At 36.5% G+C, this 22,173-nt stretch overlaps 1 protein-coding gene across 7 annotated transcripts in view; it reads right to left on the reverse strand.

Annotated features, from left to right (window-relative positions):
- LOC134536553 (myotubularin-related protein 6) overlaps nucleotides 1–22,173 on the reverse strand; it is a 211,039-nt gene that overhangs the window by 26,318 nt on the left and 162,548 nt on the right. For 6 of the 7 annotated variants that reach the window (XM_063376301.1, XM_063376299.1, XM_063376305.1 and 3 more), the window contains exons 4-8: nucleotides 20,701–20,858; nucleotides 18,159–18,284; nucleotides 15,010–15,144; nucleotides 9,759–9,891; nucleotides 5,398–5,630 (exon numbers count right to left, since the gene is read on the reverse strand). In XM_063376301.1, coding sequence (XP_063232371.1) covers nucleotides 5,398–5,630; nucleotides 9,759–9,891; nucleotides 15,010–15,144; nucleotides 18,159–18,284; nucleotides 20,701–20,858 — 785 coding nt within the window. The remainder of the gene's footprint in view (nucleotides 1–5,397; nucleotides 5,631–9,758; nucleotides 9,892–15,009; nucleotides 15,145–18,158; nucleotides 18,285–20,700; nucleotides 20,859–22,173) is intronic. The other variant, XM_063376304.1, reaches the window with a different exon arrangement.

Raw genomic sequence — 22,173 nt, forward strand, 5'->3', positions numbered from 1 at the left:
TAAGAGTTTGTAGCATTGCGTTGATCCTTGTTCTCGGTTCTGCCGGTTCTCAACGTGTTTAACATGTGAGATGTGATTGAGGTTAATATACGAACAGAAGGAAAATATTATGTTTTGTAAAAAAATTCATAGGGTGGGTTTCTGTAGTAACTTATTCCCCCCCTCCCCAGACTTGCATGCACACACCCTAAACTATTATAGGTTAGTTATTCTACAAGAAAATATTCTGTTTACATACCCCTAGGCTGAGTCATATAATAACCTTGCTTTATATGTTAAACAAAAATAAATGTATATAACTCCATTTGCAATTTTTTTATTTAGTTTTAAAAAGAAATAATGAAGGTTTTGAAACATGTGTACTAACAATAACATGGTCACTGTTGTAAAAGTCTTCATTGCCTAATTTAAACAGTGGAAGATCTTTATTTAGTCTGGTATTCTACGGTTCAGAACCTTTTGTAATCTGTAGGGATATGATTATATAGTGAATTGCGATAAAGCCGAAATAAAACAGCAAAGTGTATGTCAATACAGTGGCGTAGCCAGGATTTGTGTATGGGGGGTGTTGATAAGCATGCGGCCCGACACCCCCCCCCCCCCTTTTTCTAAGCTGGTGGCGGGGGGGGGGGGGGGGGGGGGGTCCTCCCCCGGGAAAATTTTGGATTTTAAAGTGTAAAATAGTGCTATTTTAGCAGTTTCCGGTACTTATATTTAAATATTGTAATGGTAAAAATTTTATTAATTTTAATATGAAATTTGTTTGAGTGATGAATAAGAAATTAATTAAAGATTTGGTGCTAAGGGGGAGTTTGAACCCCTAACCCCCCACCCCCCCCCCCCCTCCTGGCTACATCCCTGTGTCAATACACCATATTAACACAGAAATGCAAGTTAATACACCATAAGTAGGGACCCCAGAAAATGGTAAATAAAACTGGCTCATTTTGGTGTAAAAAAATGACAAAAGCGGCACAAAAAGTCTGTGTAAAAATAAGCAAGCGGTGCAAAAAATCGGTGTAAAAATCAGCAATCGTAGAGACCCCAAAAAAATGGTGAAAAAATTATGCCATTGGCGGTGTATAAAAAAACCTCATAGCGGTTCATATAAATGAGGAAAGTGGTGTTTACGAATATGTTATATTGTACATAAAAATACAATTATAAATAGCTGTTAAATTTTGTATGTGAAAATCTTCTTTACATAAACAGGAAAAATGTAAAAACTTCTTTAAATGATTCAATCAATTAAACATTGTTATACTTTTTGATTACAATACTTCACATATGATACCTAGGTATTACTCATCTCAAGAAAATACTTATTCTCACATGGTACTTTGGTATAGTTTTAAAACCTGTTTTGTAAGTCAGTATTTTTTATACAGTATCAAAGTGATATCTCATTTTGAAAAAAAAAATTGTTGTAAACTAAAGAACACGGGCTGTACAAAGACTAAACACGTCTTAAAGTAAAAACATTCGAGATATTCCATTAAAAATTCTAAGTTACAATACACAGTATTTCAATATCCAAATTCAATTATAGTCTATCTCACTGTACATAATAGAAATTCTCCTCTGCAGGCAAGTTTGGTTGGTACACAAATGTGTAACACAACAGTTACCATAGTATCTTTCATAGGCACTACAAAGTAGCAGACTCTGCCTTACACCGGCCCACTTTGACTGTCATTTCATCACACAAGAATATCTGTTTGTCTTCTACAGCGTGCCTTACTGCTTCCTTATTTGCCTGGCCAATTTTTGGGACATAAGTTTCTCTAAGAGTGTTGGCTGATGGCAAATCCCCTGAACCTAAAATGTATACATAACTTACAATATACTTATAAATAGTTAGCATTTATAAGGTTATCGCTGAAAATATCAATGGGCTAATTTACTCAAAACAATTCTTAGCCAAACCTGACCTAACCTTTTCAAGATTACTGCTAGATTACAGAGTCAAACCATCAATCAATAAGTCAAAAATATCTTGTGGTATGCTCACCATTTCACAATGCAATCCATCCTATTTATGTGTTTGTTAATCTGAGGTACTTGCATATTTATTTGAAGTAAAGGTAAGTTAATCGATAATATTGTAGGCCTACATATGCTTATGAACTTTTATTAGAGGGGGAAAACATTTCTAAATAAATAACGCTAACCTTCAACATGGGTGTTAAACCATTCCCTCATAGCTCGATGATCAGCTTTTTCCAAAGGAATGTTAACTTACAGCATCATATTAACAAAATCGGAAACAAATTCTTGTTTTCTGCACTTTCAAGCTTGTTTGCTTTATTCACGCTGTCGCCTATCGAGATTTGTTTGGACACGGTAGAATTTGCTTGACAAAACAATTGTCTGTCTTGTTTTGTGTGTGTCATTTGCCACATGCTTTTTGCACGTGTCTTTGCGTGTCCAATCAACCCGCACGTTGCAGAACTTGCACATCATAATTTTGTCCAGCTGATCAAAAATATAAAATCCATCCGATTTCATCTCTCTTTCGCAATCAAACATTGTCGAAGTTTTCGGCATCTTAGCCATAAATTCAATCGTTTCACAAAACTTACAAAATGTGGACGGTATTTGTAAACACTCATAGATATGTGCACGCAAAAATGACTGCCACCTTAGCTCCATGCAATTAAATTAGGTTAGAAAAATCAACACCAGTGGGCCTTGCGCGACCATTATTCAAAACACGAAAACTGTGGAGTCAATTTTGTTATGTTGGTAGTGTTACATTTTGTTTTCATTTGCGATGGCAATATTTACTGCTTGTGAACATAGTGATAAAAATACGTGGATTTTGGTAACGTGTCAAAACAAAGATAATATCACGGCACTAGTCTTTCAGTCTATGTTTATTTCACGCCTATGTTTATGATGGCGTAAATAAATAGAACTTGCGACATAAGAACATTATTTTGTGCGAAAAAGCATGAATTTCGCGACTATGTCGAAATCAAAGGAAAGTCGCAAAATTTGTTTAGAGTATCAAATTTTCGCGTTTTTTCGTGAATTTCGCGCTTCACCATTTTTCGGGGTCTCTAACCATAAGCACCGAAATGTACCAAAAAAATAATGAAATTAATAAGCATATTTAATCAAAACAAAAATTAGATTACAAAATTGTAATTATTTAATATATTAAATTAAATAAATAAAAATTATTTAGCATGGAGTTTGTTCCAAAATATATGTATTAAATAGATTGAAAAAAATATTGTGTCATTTTTTGTATATTGCACCAGTTATTAGTAACTAATTTTTATATTACAACATTGGTACATTTTTCCAATGCACATATAATAATTATTGTTGGATTATTTTTATTGTTCCCGATAGTTTGATATGCTTGTTACTAATTATTATATTGTAAAATTGCATCATGTATCACGTTTCAGTCAAAATGACACAGTTTTGGTAAAGTAAGTATCATTGAATAAATAAGTGCCATATTTCTTGAAAATGGTGGTATCTTTATTAATAAACAAAGTTCATTAAAAATAACAACACCAAATTCTCCTGTTTTAAAACTGAAAAAGGTCTAAAAATAAAACCATAAAATCTTTTTTCCAGTAATCTCGCTCCAATCTAGCCGCCCAGAATCAGGTTTTATAAAGTTTATTCCGGGTTTCAATCTTGGAGGCCAGGTCACATAACTGCGCTGCTGGATTATTTGGCTTAGACTTTACTGCAATCTCAGTTTAATTTCAGTTTAGTGTTCTAGTTCATATTACATAATCCCATTTTAAACTATATTGAAATTAGTGATGGGTCAATTCCTGTTTTTCCCTGGTTCTCGGTTCGGTACCGGTTCTTAAAAATCGGTTCTCTGTCCTCGGTTCTGACTTCAAAAATAAAATAAACATTATTCATACATTATTTATGAGGTGTTTCAAGTAATAAACTGTTTATTGTTTCGGCTACAAAAAAGCACTAGACTTCCATCTTCAACAATTTATTGTTTATAACACTGAAAAATAATAATTTATTTGTATTGTTTTTTCCTCAATGTTTTTATTGTATGCTTACAAAGAAATGCTTTGGCATAATGTTCAGTCTTTAAAGAGGCTATCAAAACAAATTAAAAGTTTTAGTACAGTTTTCAAGCTACAGCAAACACACCAACCTATTGCAAATGTAATATGTATTAGTGAAAAATAATTCTAAATAATATAGAGAACACTTAATAAAACTAAAATTTACTATATTAATTTAGCAATTATCTAAAGAAAGCTACATACACCCTCCTTTAAAACATAGGAATAAAAAGAAAATATTACAATAATGGAAATAAATTAAATTGATGGTGAACTAAAGTATTAAAATAATAAATTGTCTACATTGAATTCAGTTTGTTTGCAGTCAAGTCAATTACTGCCACACTTCCGATGACATTTCTTAAACAATTTGTACTGTTTTGCTGGAATAATTATACCTTGCAAGTGTCAACAAGCATTTCGTTTGTCCAGTCAATAGTAAAATACATACACCACTTTGCAAAAAAAAAAAAAAAAAAAAAACATCTTTTATCACGTGTCCGCAGGATCATCGTCAACGCTATTACCTCTAAAAACAGACGTGCCACTTTCAAAGCAATCCCGTTTGCCTAAAAGAGAAAGTTACTAGCCATTCCACTAGATGGCTGCAGATGCAGTGAACTTACACTCCACAGCACTGCACATATAGCATAAAATGTTAGAATGCCGAAAATTATTACGGAAATATTTGAAATCAATCATCAATTATATTAAACAAATATACTTTTGAACTTTTAATTGTTCTTTGTACATCAGTCACTCATACTTACGTGTCAACAACTCCATTAGCTGCCTATTTTAAAAACCATCGAAACAAACATCGCGTCTTACTGTTCTCATCTTTCTGCTGCGGCACGTTATACAGTTGCACACATCTATGAACTACTTCAATGGCACCTTCAACTGTTATGTTTTGATTGTAAAACGTACTTTGTTTACAGATGTGACAAGAACATTAAATATTTTCACTCGTAATTTATTTTATAGTTAGAGATGAATATTATTCCACAGAAGTCCAAAAAAATAATTCATAAGTGAATTGGACGTGAGTTGAGCCATTTCATGCTGCATTTAAGTTGTAGTGAAGGACTATTTTCGTATAGGGTTTTGCTATACTCCCGGTACCGGTACCGGCACCAACATTTTAGCTGCGGTTCTCGGTGCCGGTTAAAATGCTGAGAACCGTAGGAACCAAGAACCGAGAACCGGTACCGACCCATCCCTACTTATAATAATAAAAGATTACATATCAAATTCCTGATTGATTTAATGTTTTCAGTTACATTCCGGTGTTAAATAAAACGGTGTATGAACTTGCTCTGCGGTTGCTACCCCGCACCTGGAAGCCCTGGAGGGTGCGGCAGCCCGGGTCCAGGAAGATGCCGGCCAGGGAGCAGACCTGGGCCGTGCGGTCCCAGCCGTCCGAGCAGTGCACCAGCACGCTCACGCCCTCCTCCACCGCCCGCGCGATGAACCACGCCGTGTCCAGCACGCCGCGCACGTGGCGCAGCCAGCCGCTGCCCTCCAGGCCGCTCAGGAAGCCGCCCATCGTCGGCGCCTTCAGCTCGCACGCTGCGCACGCACCGAGCACTGAGCACTGTGCCTTCGCGCCGACCCCGACCAGAGAGTCGCACAGCGCTCGCAGGCTCTCACGGCCATTGGCAGTCACCATCATCAGGGAGCAGGTAACTGCCCGATGATGGTGACTGCAATATTGACCGAATCGTTGGTGAACTTTTTGCCCAGTTTATCAATGTTGCGTTTTACTTTTATATTAAAATGAACCAAACAAGAAACCAAAAATATGGCCTTCATCCACTGGATAACACAACGAAAAATGAACACAGCAAAGGTTGCCGCTCTAAATCGAATAATTTTTGAGATGTCGCCCTATTGCACCAAGGGAAGCCACTTGTAACAAAACAGACATTTGAGCAAACAGCAAAGCAATGATGTTTCACAATCAATTGGAATCGCACCACGTGGAATGCTGAGCCAGTGGATAGCCCTTACATAAATAGTTTGATTTGAATATAATTATATCCTTATGGGATTCAAGTAGAGGGATTTTTTTTCCAGAATTTGAAATACTGTATTTACTCAAATTTAACACACCATCGATTAAGACTAGGCCTGTTCGAATACAACCAATAAACTATTCATGTTGATGTCGTCCGGGGCTGTGCCTCACAGAGCCTGACATGTCACCACACCTCGCAATACCTCTCCTTGTGGAATTCGAACTCCCCGCCAGCGATATGTGTGCATGTGCGTGTGTGTGCGTGTACGCGCGCCACGAACTACCGCAAGAGGGCGCGGCCGAGTCAGTGCTATAAAAAGTAATTAATATTATAAGCTTTTCTTTTACAGTAATAATACTTAGTATTTTAAACTTTTTACAGGTTTTATAAGAGATTATTATATTAAAAGTAAATTTGATTTTAATAACGGACCTGGAAAGCAGAAGGCCATTTCCTATTTTATCATTCGAGTTATAATTGTTTACGTCAACTGTTAAAAGTGATTTTCAGGCTTAATAATCTTGTCATTTCAAAGGAAATATTCTGTCCTAAATTTACGAATATCAGCGGCACGACTCGGGTTCGCCTAACGGTACTTGAGTTTCGGCATGATAGTACTGACAAACCACCTAGACAGCCATGTCTTTCCCCAGTCACTTCACATCGCCACCCGAGGTAGGACGTTTTCAGCACTCCCAGGACTTAATCTTGGAAACAACAATTTTAAGTAATTCTATCATTTAATTAATCTTAATCGCTTGCACACATCCTCGGAGCCAACCTCAGGGGAGCAACAGCTTAATTTATTTACACCAATCCTTTACTTAGCACATCTTCAAATTGTGCGAATTCATTTGTAGCAATGTTAATTTTACTGCCCCAGTCTTGAATAGCCTTCTGTAAATTTCAGTTAGCATGAAATTGCCACAGGCAAAAAAAAAAGTTGGGCAAGACGCAACGAAGTCTGCTTCAACTCGATGAACAACATATGTACCGTGGCATACAGTTAGCGTACCCTCCCCCTCATGTTCTCTTAGCGGCCCTGGAATTGTACTTTAGCAAAAGAAAAACCTGGAAACGTGCAAAGCAAAAAACGACTAAGTAAAACTACTAATCCGGTGGCGAACACGGGGGTGAGCACGTAAAATTTTATTAACTCACACACTGCAGGAAAGGTGTTGCCGTCCGCCGCGGTCTCGTGTTCGAGGTCGGGCGCAGGTCCTAGCGGGGTGGCTGGCTTTCTTAGAGATTTCTGTTCCGGGAGGGCCCCAGGCTAGCTCGGTGTCTAACCGTGTGATGGTCGTGGGTTCGTTGCCCAAAGCGTGGCCCGCTAGAACCGTCGGCGGTGATGGAATTTGTTTCCTGATTGGGTTGGGTTGTTTAGGTTAATTTACATACACTGTTCTGGTTGTTCGGGTCGCACGTCGCGCACGGGAGGTGCAGGTTGGACGTTTTATTGCTCACGATTTACACTGGTTCATTACATTGGGCGCGAGGTCTACTCGGCGGTACATGACTGCCAGTGAGGCGTCGGAACACGTAGAAGTTTTGGTTACACTATTATTACAATTACACTTGACAAAACGGCACCCTGTGGTGCTCTTACGTACACGATTACACTCCACACGTTATCTGAGAGGGACACCTGCGTGTTTACGCCAGTCGCAGTTGAGGGAGAGCGTTCGATTAGAGTCGGCTAATCCCGTAATTGGTAAATTGCGACGCGCGGGCCCACCTGTATGGACCGCGGCTCGCTACTAAATTAAAAACACGTCTACGATTGGATGTAGCCTGTGCCTGTGCACTGGGCGATTAATTAAAGTTCTGGGGTAGCAGGAGACGGCCCGTACCGTATACTGCACGGCCCCGCGTAATGCTTTGTGTGGGGTGAGTTAAATTGACGCGGCTGGGTTAGGCCCTACACCGGAAAAGGACCGGGCGCACACGGGGAGTATTTAAAAAAAGGTTTCGGTTGTGACTATAATTACCAGATGGACGTTCGGTGAACACAAAGAAATGATGGCTCCCCGTGGGACGTGCGTCCGTCCCGGTCCGCGAGTCGCGCTGTACTGGCGTCTAGCCCTGGCGCGAGGGGAGGGGTGGGCTCCCTGTCGCGCCAGAGTTTCTAAAGTTCCGTTATTCGTAAAAAATTACATTAATAATAAAAAGAAAGTGGCTCTAAATTCATACAATAAAACTTAATGATTAACTTAATATCTATATATGTTTTAGAATTGACATTTAATAAGTTTGTCTAAAATAAGTTTGAATATTAGAGTCAAGCTGGAGACTGTCTGTTTCTTGATAACTACTCCAGTGGCGAATGATAATGCTAATTTGGGGCGGTTTGCGTTACGTCACACATTTCATTACTGAATTTAGGCTGAAGGCCGCAAGGGTTGCACTCACAGCTGTTTTAGTAGAAAGCTACACGTGAGTGACCCGGGCACTCCTACGTCGCACTCTATTAGTTAGGGGCTTTTGTTTGTTTCTGATTAATTTTTTATTGTGTGGGGAATTTTGTAGGCACGGGGAGTGCGTTGCATGTGTAATTAAAATGGTTCGCTATTCTCTACCTTGGGCTGCGGTCCGCTCACTTGACTCGGGTGGGCCATGGCTAGGGGCGCTTTCCGTTAGCGGAGCTGAGTACTGGCGGGTGCAGGTCGGGCTTTGGGGTGGCCTTCGGCCGTACGATGTCAGTGTGTTAATGTGGATTGTAACAAACAAATAAAAACACTACGTTCGCTGGTTACAGAGTTGCTATTTATTATAGATATAAATTGTTTTTTTTTTTTTTTTTTGTTTTGGTAGTCACAGGTAGAAAATCATGAGTTACATGATAACTTTTACATATTTCAATTTAGATAATAATAAAGAAAACATTAAGTTAGGATTTAATAATAATGGATGAAGCCCAACTAAATAACCAAATAAATAACAAATGTTTAAATGCCCAGCCAGGATTATTATATATAATTTAGGCTACTATGTATTACACTACAGAAGAGTGTATCAATAGAGATGTTAATTTTTGAAAATAAACCATGGGAGACCTGAGAAAGGCCCAGCCTGTAACTTGCTAAGCATTCACATTTTGTAGATGCTCTTTTTGCCCATTAGCCAAATGTTGAGAGAAGTGACTCCTGCCCCTTATCAACGGAGTTTTAACTTGTTATCTGTTTGTTTCTTGATCAATTGCAATTGTACCCCTTTTGCTTATAGCTTTAACCTATGAGAAAGTCTTGTAGGCTATACTTGGTTGCATTAAACTCACTCATGCTTAATCCTAGTCTTACTTTGTTACTGTCTGTGCCCTTTTTTTTTCATTTTAAGGTTTGTCCTTGGAGTAGACAGGGTGAAAGCAAAGGTGGTGACAGTAGTTTACAAATCCTGCAGTGCTTAACCAACCCAAGCTACACTGGTTAACCCAGGATTTATTTTAACTGCTGCAACCTCAAATAGGGAACAACTGGTCTTTGAAATGTACAGTGCCAGGTGTAATCCTGAAATATACAAGAGCCATGCTTACACAGTGGTAAGCATTTGATTATCAGCATTTCACTTTAATGTGGAAGTTGACTACCTGGCTCTATTTACTGTTATGAGGAAATAAATTAGGCTGATGTATAAATGGCACATAGTTTTCAAGTACAGTAGCCACTACGCCATTAAAACTTACTTTCTATCAGTTTGGCGAGACTGCTGCGCATCACGTGGATGTTTTCTATACCAAAAAAGTGGAACCTGATGTTCTCGTAGAAGTTCTCGTTCTCGTAGCCCTTCCCCGCTGCCCGGTTGGCCATCGCGTTTATCTGCACACACAACATGCATGGCTGATACACATAATATAATTATGGATACGAACAGTGTATACAGTTTCAAGACTAAAACAAAACAGAAACATGCTGAAGTATTATTACAATATCCTGCAGTATGAAAAATATCTATTATCACTACTTAAGGCAGAGATCCTTAGTTTTTCCATACAAGCAAAATAGGCAATATAACAACACACACACACCTATATTCTTAACAGATAGTGTAAGCCATCCAATTATATGATGAAATTCTACGTGGTACCCTCACAAAGAGAAGGAAGGAGTTGGGAATTAAAAAAAACCTTTGTGACAAAGTCATTTAGTTTCTAGGATTCTAACTTTGTGTAAGTATGGATTTATAAGTAAATATAAGTAAATATGTTTCAACGCTCTAAATTTTACATAGCATTTAGCATCCAAACTTTCACAATGTTCCGTATATTTTATGTACCAAACTGCTTATCGATATTCATGTCCGATATTTAGCGGCCACAGCTGAACTCGCACAATGTAACAGCTATTTTCATGCAATGAGTACAATTGTTATTTAAAAAATTTTCACACAAATAAAATGAAATTCAGGTTGTACATAATGGTTTAATGGTGTTTTAGGTAATATGTAACTGCAACCTTAATAAGTGTAGAAAGGATTGTAATCAAATAAATAAAGTATGTTATTTACTTCCAAAGAACTATGCTAGCTTCCCATTTACCATTACCGTATTTACCGGAGGATACTGCGACTCTGAATGTATTAGTATTGTGACCCTAAACTTTTTGATTACGAGTCCAGCAAAAAAATATATTTAGAGAGGAGAACACAGTTAAAATACAAAGCACATAATGTAATAAAATTTAAATAGTAAAAACTTACCTAGGCCCATATAAATTTGAGATTGTCACAAAACTACACAATTGTATTAATATTAACACTTATTTTACATAGATATATTAACAAATTTTTTTATGATGCTGGTAAGAATAATCTTTCACTGTCGGTGTCTGCAATACTGCTACTGCTGACACTGCCTTTATCTTCATCTTGACAACACAGATCATCTTCAGTGGCAGTCATGGCATTTGAAATGCAACACTTCTTAAAGACGCGAATTATGGATTCTAAAGTCATCCTTTGCCAGGCTGTAGAAATGTATGTTGCTTGCTGAAGAACTGATGGTTTCTTGATTTTCCCAGACAGTGTCAGAGAATAGTCACCGGCAAGCAGCCAACCACTATGAGGTTACCGAAGGTGGTCCTTAAATGGCTTGTTTACAAGAACATCAAGAACTTGTAGCTGGCTTGTCATTCCAGCTGGTATAACAACCAAGTATGTGTTAAAATTATTTATCGTAGTTTTAACCTCAGGTGCCAGATGTTCCCGAAATGCATCAAGGACCAACACGCCCCTCTCTTCAGAAGTGCGACCAAGTGCCGATTCCACACCAGTCGTAACCATTCTTGTATTAAATCACTCGTCATGCAGCCTTTTTCTTGACAACAAACAATTCAGTTTGGCGGAAAACACTTCTTTGGGAAGAGCTTTCCTTTTTTTGAAGATTATGAATGATGGCAGTTTCCTGCTGTCTGCCAAAACAGATAACATCTCCGTGACTCGGAGCTTCTCGATTCCAGTCATGCGCACGGTGACAAGTTTTAACGCCTTTTGTTTCAATGGTACTGTGCTGGGCATGTCGAAATACACTGCAGTTTCATCAGCATTTCCAATTTTGCTGTACAAATAATTGTGTTGTTTATGCAAACAAATCACATAGCGCTGAAATTTTAAACAATTTCTCTCGGGAATCTTTTGGCTGTTTTTGCACTAGTTGTGTTGTGCCGCAAAAAAAAAAAAACGCAATGGCACATCCTCCTTATGCACCAACCAGCACTTGCTTGAAGTTAGTATGCCGAGTGTCCAATTCACGAGCAATAGCTTGGGCTTTTAATTTTATAATGTCTCGTGAAATTGGAATTCCGTCTCCTCTCTTCTCTTTGATGAAATTTACCATGCTGGTTTCAATATCAGAGAACCGTCCCTTTTTAGGCTCTCTGAAAGCTTTCCTCGAACCATCTGCATTTACGCACACTGCTTTCAGCAATGTCATATTTACGAGCATCCCGGCAGTTTGTTTGAATTGCGTGATTTGCCTCTATAATCTTAAAGTTAGCACTGTAACTTCGTCTCAGTCCTTTGACATTTTAAATTGTGAACTCCCATACCTCTCTATAGTATCCATTTATTTTTTAAAAATTCACTTTCCTATAATGCAAATCAAAGCACAAGTGACCAAACAAACGACAATCACTTCTAATACTAACCCAAGCGCTGACTAGTAGCACTGTTACTTCACGTTTTGGTCGCATCGCTGGAGACGGCTGTGACCTGGACACAGTTGTCTTGCCTCGCCGCGCAGTTTCAAAAAATTCTTCCAGCAGCAAAGATGTAGGTTTGTGATTATACTGCAACCCTCACTTTCAGTTTCAGGAGTTTTTATAAAAATTATTTCATTATATTTACATAAATATGGCACGTTTCTCAGAAATAACAGAAGAATATCTGATAAAGTTATTTTTCCAATAAAGTTCACTCCTTCCAAGCAATATATTTTAAATGTTCCAAGTGTTAATACATATATTGGGAATCGAACGACCATGAGTTTCATTCAACAAAACATAAAGCATGAAATCATCACTTTTCAGTGTTCCAGAGATTAAATGTTTGGCAAACATCATGCCACATGACCAGTTTAAACAGACCAATCAAATACTTTTTTACTAGAGGAAACATGGATGGAACTTACGAATAATATCCTGAAAATGTACACATAGTGCACAAACAGATCAATGTTTGCAGTCTTGCATATAACACAATTCCAAACTGTAATAAATATTTCAATTCTGTGATCAACATTAATTTTCGAAACAATAACACAGGTACTACAACATTTCATCAATCACATTATTAACTTACTGAATCAATTTAGGAGATCTTTATTCCCCGTTACAGGTAAAACACGAGAGAAAATATATAAAATATTTTGAATCATGTGAATAGTCTTTTACGAACTAAATTTAAAACAAGAAAAACCAATTCCTCCTGTTAGCAACATATAAGAAACCATAGTTAAAGCACAGGTTATCATTTAATATGGTATTGGTGTGGGAATAGAAAATCAAATTAAAGTTATGGTAATAGGTCATAAAATAACATAAAAAGAGTTTAACAGCCATATACACATCACTATCTTAACTTTTATAATTTGTAACATTAACTTTTAAGATGTAATATTAAAAATTAAAGCCTTTTATGGTTTAAAGCATAAACAAATAAATTTACATAATTTTTGTAGATTGTCATATGTATGATAACATACGGAATGAAAATTTGTTTATGGTAACATAAATGATAAAATTACTAGCAGTTAAAATATGTAGTTAGATAGCCAAATATATTTTAATTTTAAGACATTTCTTGAGCATTTAAAGGGCTCAAAGTATCATTAAACTTTATATTATAATATGTAGGATTTCAAATAAAATAAATTTAACATTGATGGATTCTTTTCTCCTTAAGACACCATATCAGAATAACAGTAACTTTTAACATGTACCCTCTTTTATCGCAAAATCATCGCACTCGCATAATCGTTTCACCTATATTATAGGCTGTCAAAATTGGGATAAAAAAACTTCTCACGTAAACGACGCATGATGTTATGTTGCTTCCCGTATATCGATATCTCGCCGATTGCATGCAACGCGTGCTCTCTGTCAAGTGGCGAGTTAACTACATTTGATAGCCCGCACTCTTTCATGGTAAGTGTATACTACGACGGTAGTTACGCGTTAGTTCACGTCACAGATTAAAGTTGCTTGCGTTCGTCGGGTCACAGATTTTGTTTTTCTATTTAAAGTGAAGAAAGGTTTTTGTTTAATGAATTATTAATATAAATTGTTTGGCGTGCTCCTGTATACTCTACCTTATTTTTTTTAAATAAACGTACTTTCAATGAACGGCTTTTGTTTTTATGAATAACTTTACCTAACAAAAATTTTTATTTCCAAATAATCGTCACACCCCTACTTTTCAAACTTGATTTTAGAATAAAATGTGCGACGATTATGCGAGAAAACACGGTAATCACTGCTCAATGCTCATGAAGCTAGTAAAAAATCAGTTGGACTTAAACCATTCTCAACCCAAACCTTACAACACGCATAATATTTTAGCACTTACGGCTAAACAAAACATGAAAATAAGGCAGTTTATCCATCCCACAACCACCAAAAAATTACGAAAGTATTTCCCCAACTTTTCTAGATTTTTCTCTCAGCATACAACATCCATTTACAACAATTTGCAAGGCTTCATAGCCCAAGCCACCACCAAAATAAGAACAAAATTTATTGGATTTATAACCAAAAATTATCTATAATGCATTCCAGCTAAACAGAACAGATTGGAATTGATGTCTAATGATTAATCCTATCAAGAGCTGCAGAAAGTTTGACTTAAACATAGATCAACTTACATTTGTTCAAACTGCAGCTGAATATAAGGACAAGTAGTTTTGTGAAGCTTTCTGACTAATAGGAAATTCAAATTAACTGGAATGCACTGTGTACAGAAAAAAACATTATTAGGTATATATTTTACATAAATATAGCTGCTGACTTCACATATTTAAATCATTTAGGTCTAAAAAAACTTTGATCATTTCAAAAAATTGATAATGCAGTAAAGACTCTTTAATCACAATTGGGACCCCACAATCACGGATTATCGATTTTGCCGGATTACTGAATGTTTATTTAGTTTCAACGAGAATACAAAAAAAAAATGAATAAACAGCACAATGATATTTACATCAAGTTCTCTTATGCTGCACTACGAATAGAAATAAAAAAAAATACAAAAGAGAGTTGCTGTTTGAAACAAGTCTTTGCCATCACGTTGCCTAACGTTCAACAAACCCACATGAAAATTCTGAACTCAACCGGCTTGATCGGAGCCGGATTAGAGAATATGCGAACCGAAGCATGCCCAGTGAAAGAGCACAGCTGTATGTATCAGGGTCCTGGACGGTCACGCTCGTCACGTGAAGCACTGACCCGCGGCCGCGTGTCGACGACGTACATGTAGCTCTTGTTCGGGTTGGTGCGCAGGATGCAGTTGAGCAGCTGCTCGTCCTCCAGGCAGCGCGCGCTGAAGCCCGACAGCGGCTGGCTGCACCGGCAGATGGCCGCCTGCGACAACCGGCATCACCGCTCCCACACCTGGCAACTCTGCCTTCATCCGTCTCAACAGTGCACGTCATCTGTACAGTTTATGATGGTTGTCAGAGAAATACCTCAGGAATTTATTTATTTATCTATCTATTAAAGTTTGTGACATGCCCACCGACAGTTATGGTGGGTATAATAAAAACTAAAAACAAAAGACAAGAATTACAAAAACATAAATGTACAAATACAGAAGAGATATGGACACTGTAAGAGACCAGGCACCACAAGTAGGTCAGCACTACACAAAGGTGGGCACCACCTACAAGAAGTAATCTATGCAGGTAGGCACCACCCGCAAGCAGTTACAAACCACCCAGTCAGCATTTCACACTTGCAGGAACCATGGCACAAAAAGAGTTATATAAAAAAAAACATTGACACAATGGACACCTAATATGAATACTTAAACACACAGAAAAAACTCAATATTATTGTCCATTCCAAAGGTTATTTCTATGAAAACAGCATAAACTAGCAATGACGTAACCTCTTTTATCGCATAATTGTCGCACTCGCGTAATCGTCGCACCCATACTTTAGGGCGTCAAAATTTGGATTAAAAAAAACCTCTCGCGTAAACGTTGCATAATGTTTTTGGTCCTGCTATTAGATTCTGAGTGCTTTGTGTGGGTATTTTTTCCATATAAAACAATGTATTTTAAAATAAAAATCTAATATTTATTCTGACATTATCACTTACTTATTTAATTAACGGAAATACGAAGTTGTCCGACGTGTAAATTATCTTTTAAAGACTTTTTAAACGTTATAACCTTCATCCGTTCGTCAGCGTCGCCACAGTGTACCACGTACAAAACTGTAGCCAGCGCTCATTGCAATCATTAATGTTTGGTTATGTTGCTTTCCTATAGAGCACGCGCATGTAGCCGAATATCGATATCTCGCCGAGTGCATGCAGCGCGCTCTCTCTATCTGGTGCTGAGTTAACTACATTTGATAGCCCCGCACTCTTTCGTGTTGTGTACTACGGTAGTTACGCGTTTGTTCGGCTTTCATTTGGATCACAAATGTTTTTCTATTTAAAGTTGAAGAAAGGTTTTTGTTGTATGACATTAATTTAAATTGTTTGTCGTGCTCTTTTATACTTCACTTTTTAAAATAACGTACTTTCCATGAATGGGTTTTGTTTTTTGAATAACTTTATCTAACAAAAAAAATTTTTTCCGCAAAATCATCGCACCCCTACCTTTCAAACTTGATTTTAGAATAAAACGTGCGACGATTATGCGAGAAAACACAGTATGTCCAGCATACTATAGCTCCAGGAAGTCTTTTCAAGAGGTGTTATAGTAGAAACAAGGCTGCAGTTGCAAAATAATATTAAATAATTCTGGATGGGTCATGAAATGTTTGCTAATTTATTGCCTCCAATACTGACCTTTAGTACTTGCTTACAATTTTTAATGAAAAAAACTTTAACACGTGAATTTAAGTGTTTACATAAACATAAATATACAATCCAAAATAAAATTCAAAAAAATATAATATTTGGGCTTGGGACGACCTATTAGAACTCACCATATAATCTTGTCACTACTTATAAGCACGCTGTCCACAAAATTTAAAGAACAAAGTGAAGGATAAGTGGCCACCATGCACGTTAGAAGCCAAACTTCACACTTCAATAATTAACTCAACGATTAAAATGAACTATTGTGGTTCCCACTGCAGGTTCACGCCTTTAACAAAACTTGGCCAAAAAAAACTTGCCAAAAGTCTTATGGCTTTCTGGCCCTCTAGTTTTTTTTTTGTTTGTTTGTTTGTTTGTTTGTTTGTTTGTTATTTCAGCTTCCTCTCCTCCTCTCCCAACATTGCAAGCCAAACTCCTGAGCGTTGCATTTATTGTTACGCTCTGACTAGTCACCTCTCCTGGCTGTAAACAAGTTACATGCTGTATAACATACCAACTAACATCCACAAACATGCAACGGAAACCCACAAACTAGGGGTCTGCAAGTACTCAAAAAATATTCAATATTCGTGAATAATTTTGTTTGACATTCATGAATAATTTGATATTTGCTTCAAATTTCAAATTGCATGTTTCTTATTTTCTTCACATTATTTGTTACCAATAATTGGCCTACGCCACATCGGACACATTCACAAAAAAAAATTATTGAAAAAAAAAATGTAACATGATTGATGCAAAGATGATCTATTGGGAAATTTATATTTGAACAGCAGTATTATTCACACTTTGTTTGTATTTAACAAATAATAAATTTTTATGATTTAAAATTTTTAATAAAAATATATTTTATGTATATATCCAGATCAACAAAACAACTTTCAAACTTAAAATATACTAGTTTAAGAAAATACATTTGCCATATTTTTAAATTTCCGCTATTTTACACCTCTTTGTAATAATTCCATGTATATTACTCTTTTATTTTATTTTATTTTATTTTATTGTATTTTGGATTAATTTTTCATAGACTACTGTGAAATATAAAAAATAATATTTTACTGAATGTTCAAATATATTAAAAAAAGGGGTTGTCTGTAAAGTTGGTTTACAGACGATAATTTTACGTGATAACGTCAAAAGAAAACATTGATGAAAAATTGCATACTTTTTAATTTTCAAATATTATTTACAGTTTTTGCAAATTTAATTTAAATAATCTGTTTAAATATAATCACGAACAATTAGTTATAGAAATAAACTGGCATCAAATCAATGTCAATAAATTGTTAATTTGAAATGATTAAATTGGACAAATAAATCAAATTTTTTAAATTGCTGCTTTTAAAAAGCCCGCCATAACCCGTTTGATATTATAGAAGATTTTCTCGCACGGTGGTTGGCCGGTTCTTGCACGCTTGGCTCAGGCGGAACGTGACAATGAATCATGGTTTTTCGTGCGTGCAGCCGGCGTTCATCTATTTACAAGACGTTATCACGTCGAAAAGTATTTATGTTGGACTGGAATGAGACAGAAGCCTACTTTGTTCTTGTGCAGGTAGCTGAGGACGGGGAGACGGCCCTTGCTGCGAAAGCGAGAGCTGCCCATCAGGATCTGGGTGGTGGCGGTCGCTGGGACATACAGGTAGCGCGGGTACGTGTCGCACAGCTGTGGGCAAGAGCACAACACTCAACTCATCCACCAACATTCCACTTTTCAAATCTAATCTCTACACTAGCAATTTAATTTACGACATATCTGCACAAAGGATAAAATGTTTGTTCACCAAGAGAATAATAATAAAAAAAAATTTACACTGACAGGTCATTTGCTTGAAATCTTAATTGAATTTCACACAAGAAAATATTTTGTACTCTATAATAAAAGTAAACTTGCAATAAATAAACAATTTTACAGACAGTAATTTCTTTGAATAAATTTAGTGTGCTTCAAGAATTAGGGGTCTGGGGAGGGTCAAATTAAATTTAAAAAATGTTAGTACATTAAGAATTGATATGTTTAGTCAATTTCATTTGTGGTTCAAAAAGTCTTATCTTTAGTATTGCTGTAAAATAATACTTAACTAAGTTTTGTAAACTATGATAAGGGATTAGGAAAAAATTCTAAATATTTTTCAGGGTTCCGTGCCCCCCCTCCCCCCCTGGATCAGCCACGGGTGTGCTTACCACATTTTCAAATTAGCTGAACTGTGAAGGTGACCAACTGCCTCAAACTGCAAAGGACGCTGCAGAAGGCATCGCCATGTTTCAAACACAGACAACTCAAGCAGCAAAGTAAAAAATTTGTGCTTTATCTGCCATAAAATCTTTAAAACCAAATATAATTTGTGGTGGAAGGCAGCTGGTGTGCTGGTGAGATTATAAAATCTCATAGCACTTTGTATGTTCACGTTTCAGAGCAATAAGCAAAGCATTTGATATTTCGTTACTAGCTCATTTAAGTATTTTTAGGAACGGCCGGTCAAATCCTTTAATCCTCAAATCCCACCGAATCTCCAGTACTCGAAAGATTTTAAGAAAACTATTGGAGTAAAAATTGTAAATGAAAAAATCCAACACTGGCAGAAATTTAGTAGGCTTATTTATGTTTATCTTTGTATTAATTCAAAGCTATTCTCTCCAAATATTATTCTTTTAATACATATGTATAAGTAAATTAAACACATAATCATGTATTTATCTGGAAACACTTAGTTCATGAAATTAATATAAATGTAAAGGTTGCCATATTTAGAGACCCAAATATATGGTGAAGCACGAAATTTGCGGAAAACTACAAAATACTGCTTTTCAAGTTTTTCCTGAAATTTCTCATCATTTTTTTTTTGTAAAAACAAAGTTTGGCATGGAACACTGCTGTTTATACGAATTGATCGATGCCATTTCTTAAAACATCACGCAAAAGGTCATAGATCTTTATCATAGGAAACAAATTTCAATAATAAAGTGTTTCAATATATCTTGAACGTATTTTTTTTACTACAGAGCCCATCAGTGTTATTTATGAACACCATAAACACCTTAAGTTTCTCTTTGTGCTGTGTTTGTATGTTTTGTATCTTCACATCTTTGGATATTTAGTGGGAAAAAATGGCTTTGTTTAAAAAAAAAGTTGCAATGCATTTTACATTTATACCTGGATTTAAGTATATTTCTTTCATTACTTAACCTGACACAAAAAAATTTGTTTCTCAAATAGAAGAAAACGTGGCTTCCTGGTAAACGTCCGAACAAAATTGAAAAATAATACAGTATTTACCTATATTTTTGTTTGTTTACGAATAACATTTTATAAATCTCATAAGTTAGGCCAAGAAATATATTTTAATGGTATGTGAAGAGATGTTTCAATGTTTTTAACGTATGTTTAGCCCCATCCCCATGTTTTATTTACTTTAGTTACTATCACATCTAGAAATGTACACATTATGTAGGATCTGCCCTGTTATGACAAAAAATAAGAGTTGGTGTGCTGCTTCATTTAACACCTACAACATATTTTAATCATGTAACTGTAAGTTAGTTAAATTTTTAAACTGAATTTAAGAGTTATGAAAATGATCTTATGTATATTTTTGAGCTAGTTTCTAAAATGCTAGCATGTTTTCAAATAATTCTGCAAAATGGCATTGTGATACTTAAAGTAGTTTTTACGTTTTTAGTTTTATCAAATCATTTAATTAGGTATAAATATAATAACATGATATTGTAAAATGGGTTGGTTGGTAGGTTTGTGACATTTACAAATTTTAAATGTAGCTAACAATCTCAGCAACAAACAAGTTCTATGAAGAAGCATTTTATATTTGTTAAAATTTTTATTTATTGTTCATTGTTTCATTTTTTCCTCTTGAAACCTTGATTTGGATTAGAAGGGTGGATTTGAGGCACTCTACGAGATTCGGATTTGAGATTCAGATTCAAGAAAATTGGGATTCGAACCCATTTTATTTTTTTAATAAAATAACTATTTAACGTTTTACCATTTTGACAAATATCAAGTTTCCCATGACTACTGTTTGCATGGAAACGTGCAAGTGACTGGTGGTACCGCCGCGCGTCACCTCGTAGTCCTTGTTGAGCAGCGTGAGGCTCCAGTGGTCGTTGGGCACCCGCATGCGCTGGAACTCGGCCTGCAGGTCGAAGAAGTTCCAGCCGGCCGACTTGGGCACGTCCTCCGTGCTCGACGTGTACGAGAAGCAGTACAGGTCCTCTATGTGCGCTGCGGAGGAGAGCTCTCGTCACCAGGGCGGTCCACCGAGCACCGCTGCTCCGACACTCCAGCAACCACCAGCAACCAAAATCAACCACCAGCAACCACCAGCAACCACCAGCAACCACCAGCAACCACCAGCAACCAAAATCAACCACCAGCAACCACCAGCAACCACAAGCAACCACAAGCAACCACCAGCAACCACAAGCAACCACCAGCAACCACCAGCAACCACCAGCAACCACAAGAAACCACCAGCAACCACAAGAAACCACCAGCAACCACCAGAAACCACAAGAAACCACCAGCAACCACAAGAAACCACCAGCAACCACAAGAAACCACCAGCAACCACAAGCACCCACCAGCTTCCACAAGCACCCACCATCAACCACCAGCAACCACCAGCAACCACAAGCAACCACAAGCAACCGTCTCCCGAACATTGTGTCAGCACAGCACTGGACGGTTACTAACTGATGCTGTCAAGCATCTTTATGTGTTAAAATACTTCGAAGGAAGTTTAAAATAAAACTTCATATTTACTTTGATGAAATTTAAGTTACTTCCTCCGTAATCAGGCATTAACGAATGTTTTGAAATTTTTTATCATGTATAAAATAAAATAAAAAAAAACAAAGTTCTAATGTTTCGTGATTTAAAAAATTATTAAAAACTTATTATAAGTGTAAGTTCTTTACAAGGGAGAATTTCACGTGCACTAAATAAATGTAAATGTTGTAAAATTTACAGAAAATACTATTTTCTTTTAGCAATGTTAGTACTAGAGAATGAAATGTGACCTGTCTGAGAAAGACCTGTGTCGACAGCCCAGTACAAAGAGCAAACTAATCAGAGAGCAGGAAGTTAATTTTTTTGATGAATGAAAATTTTCAAATAAAAGCACATTCAGACATATTTTCATATCAAAGCACATTCAGACTTTCATAAAAAAAACTCCAGAACACCATAACACGAAGCTAAGACTGAACCTGAGCTAAACACAGTGGAAGGATTTTACATGACAATGAAGCCAACCTAACTTCACAATAGTACACTGTATGCATTTGGCACTTCCATTTCATATTCAACTTACAGTATGAGTTAATTATCAGTGTAGGTCTGTGCTAGTTAAATATATATAAATATATATTTAGAAGCATAAAGTCTTTTAATGAAATAAATAACATCACAAATGTAAAAATTCTATGTCTATACTGGTTTTATATCAGGGTATATACTGGATGGACTGAGTGACCAAAAAATGAGATTTCAGAAGAGTCAATGAGTAAAAAAGAAAAATCTAACAGCGACCTGCACG

This window comes from Bacillus rossius, chromosome 11, assembly GCF_032445375.1.
Source record: "Bacillus rossius redtenbacheri isolate Brsri chromosome 11, Brsri_v3, whole genome shotgun sequence".
Classification (NCBI taxonomy): domain Eukaryota; kingdom Metazoa; phylum Arthropoda; class Insecta; order Phasmatodea; family Bacillidae; genus Bacillus; species Bacillus rossius.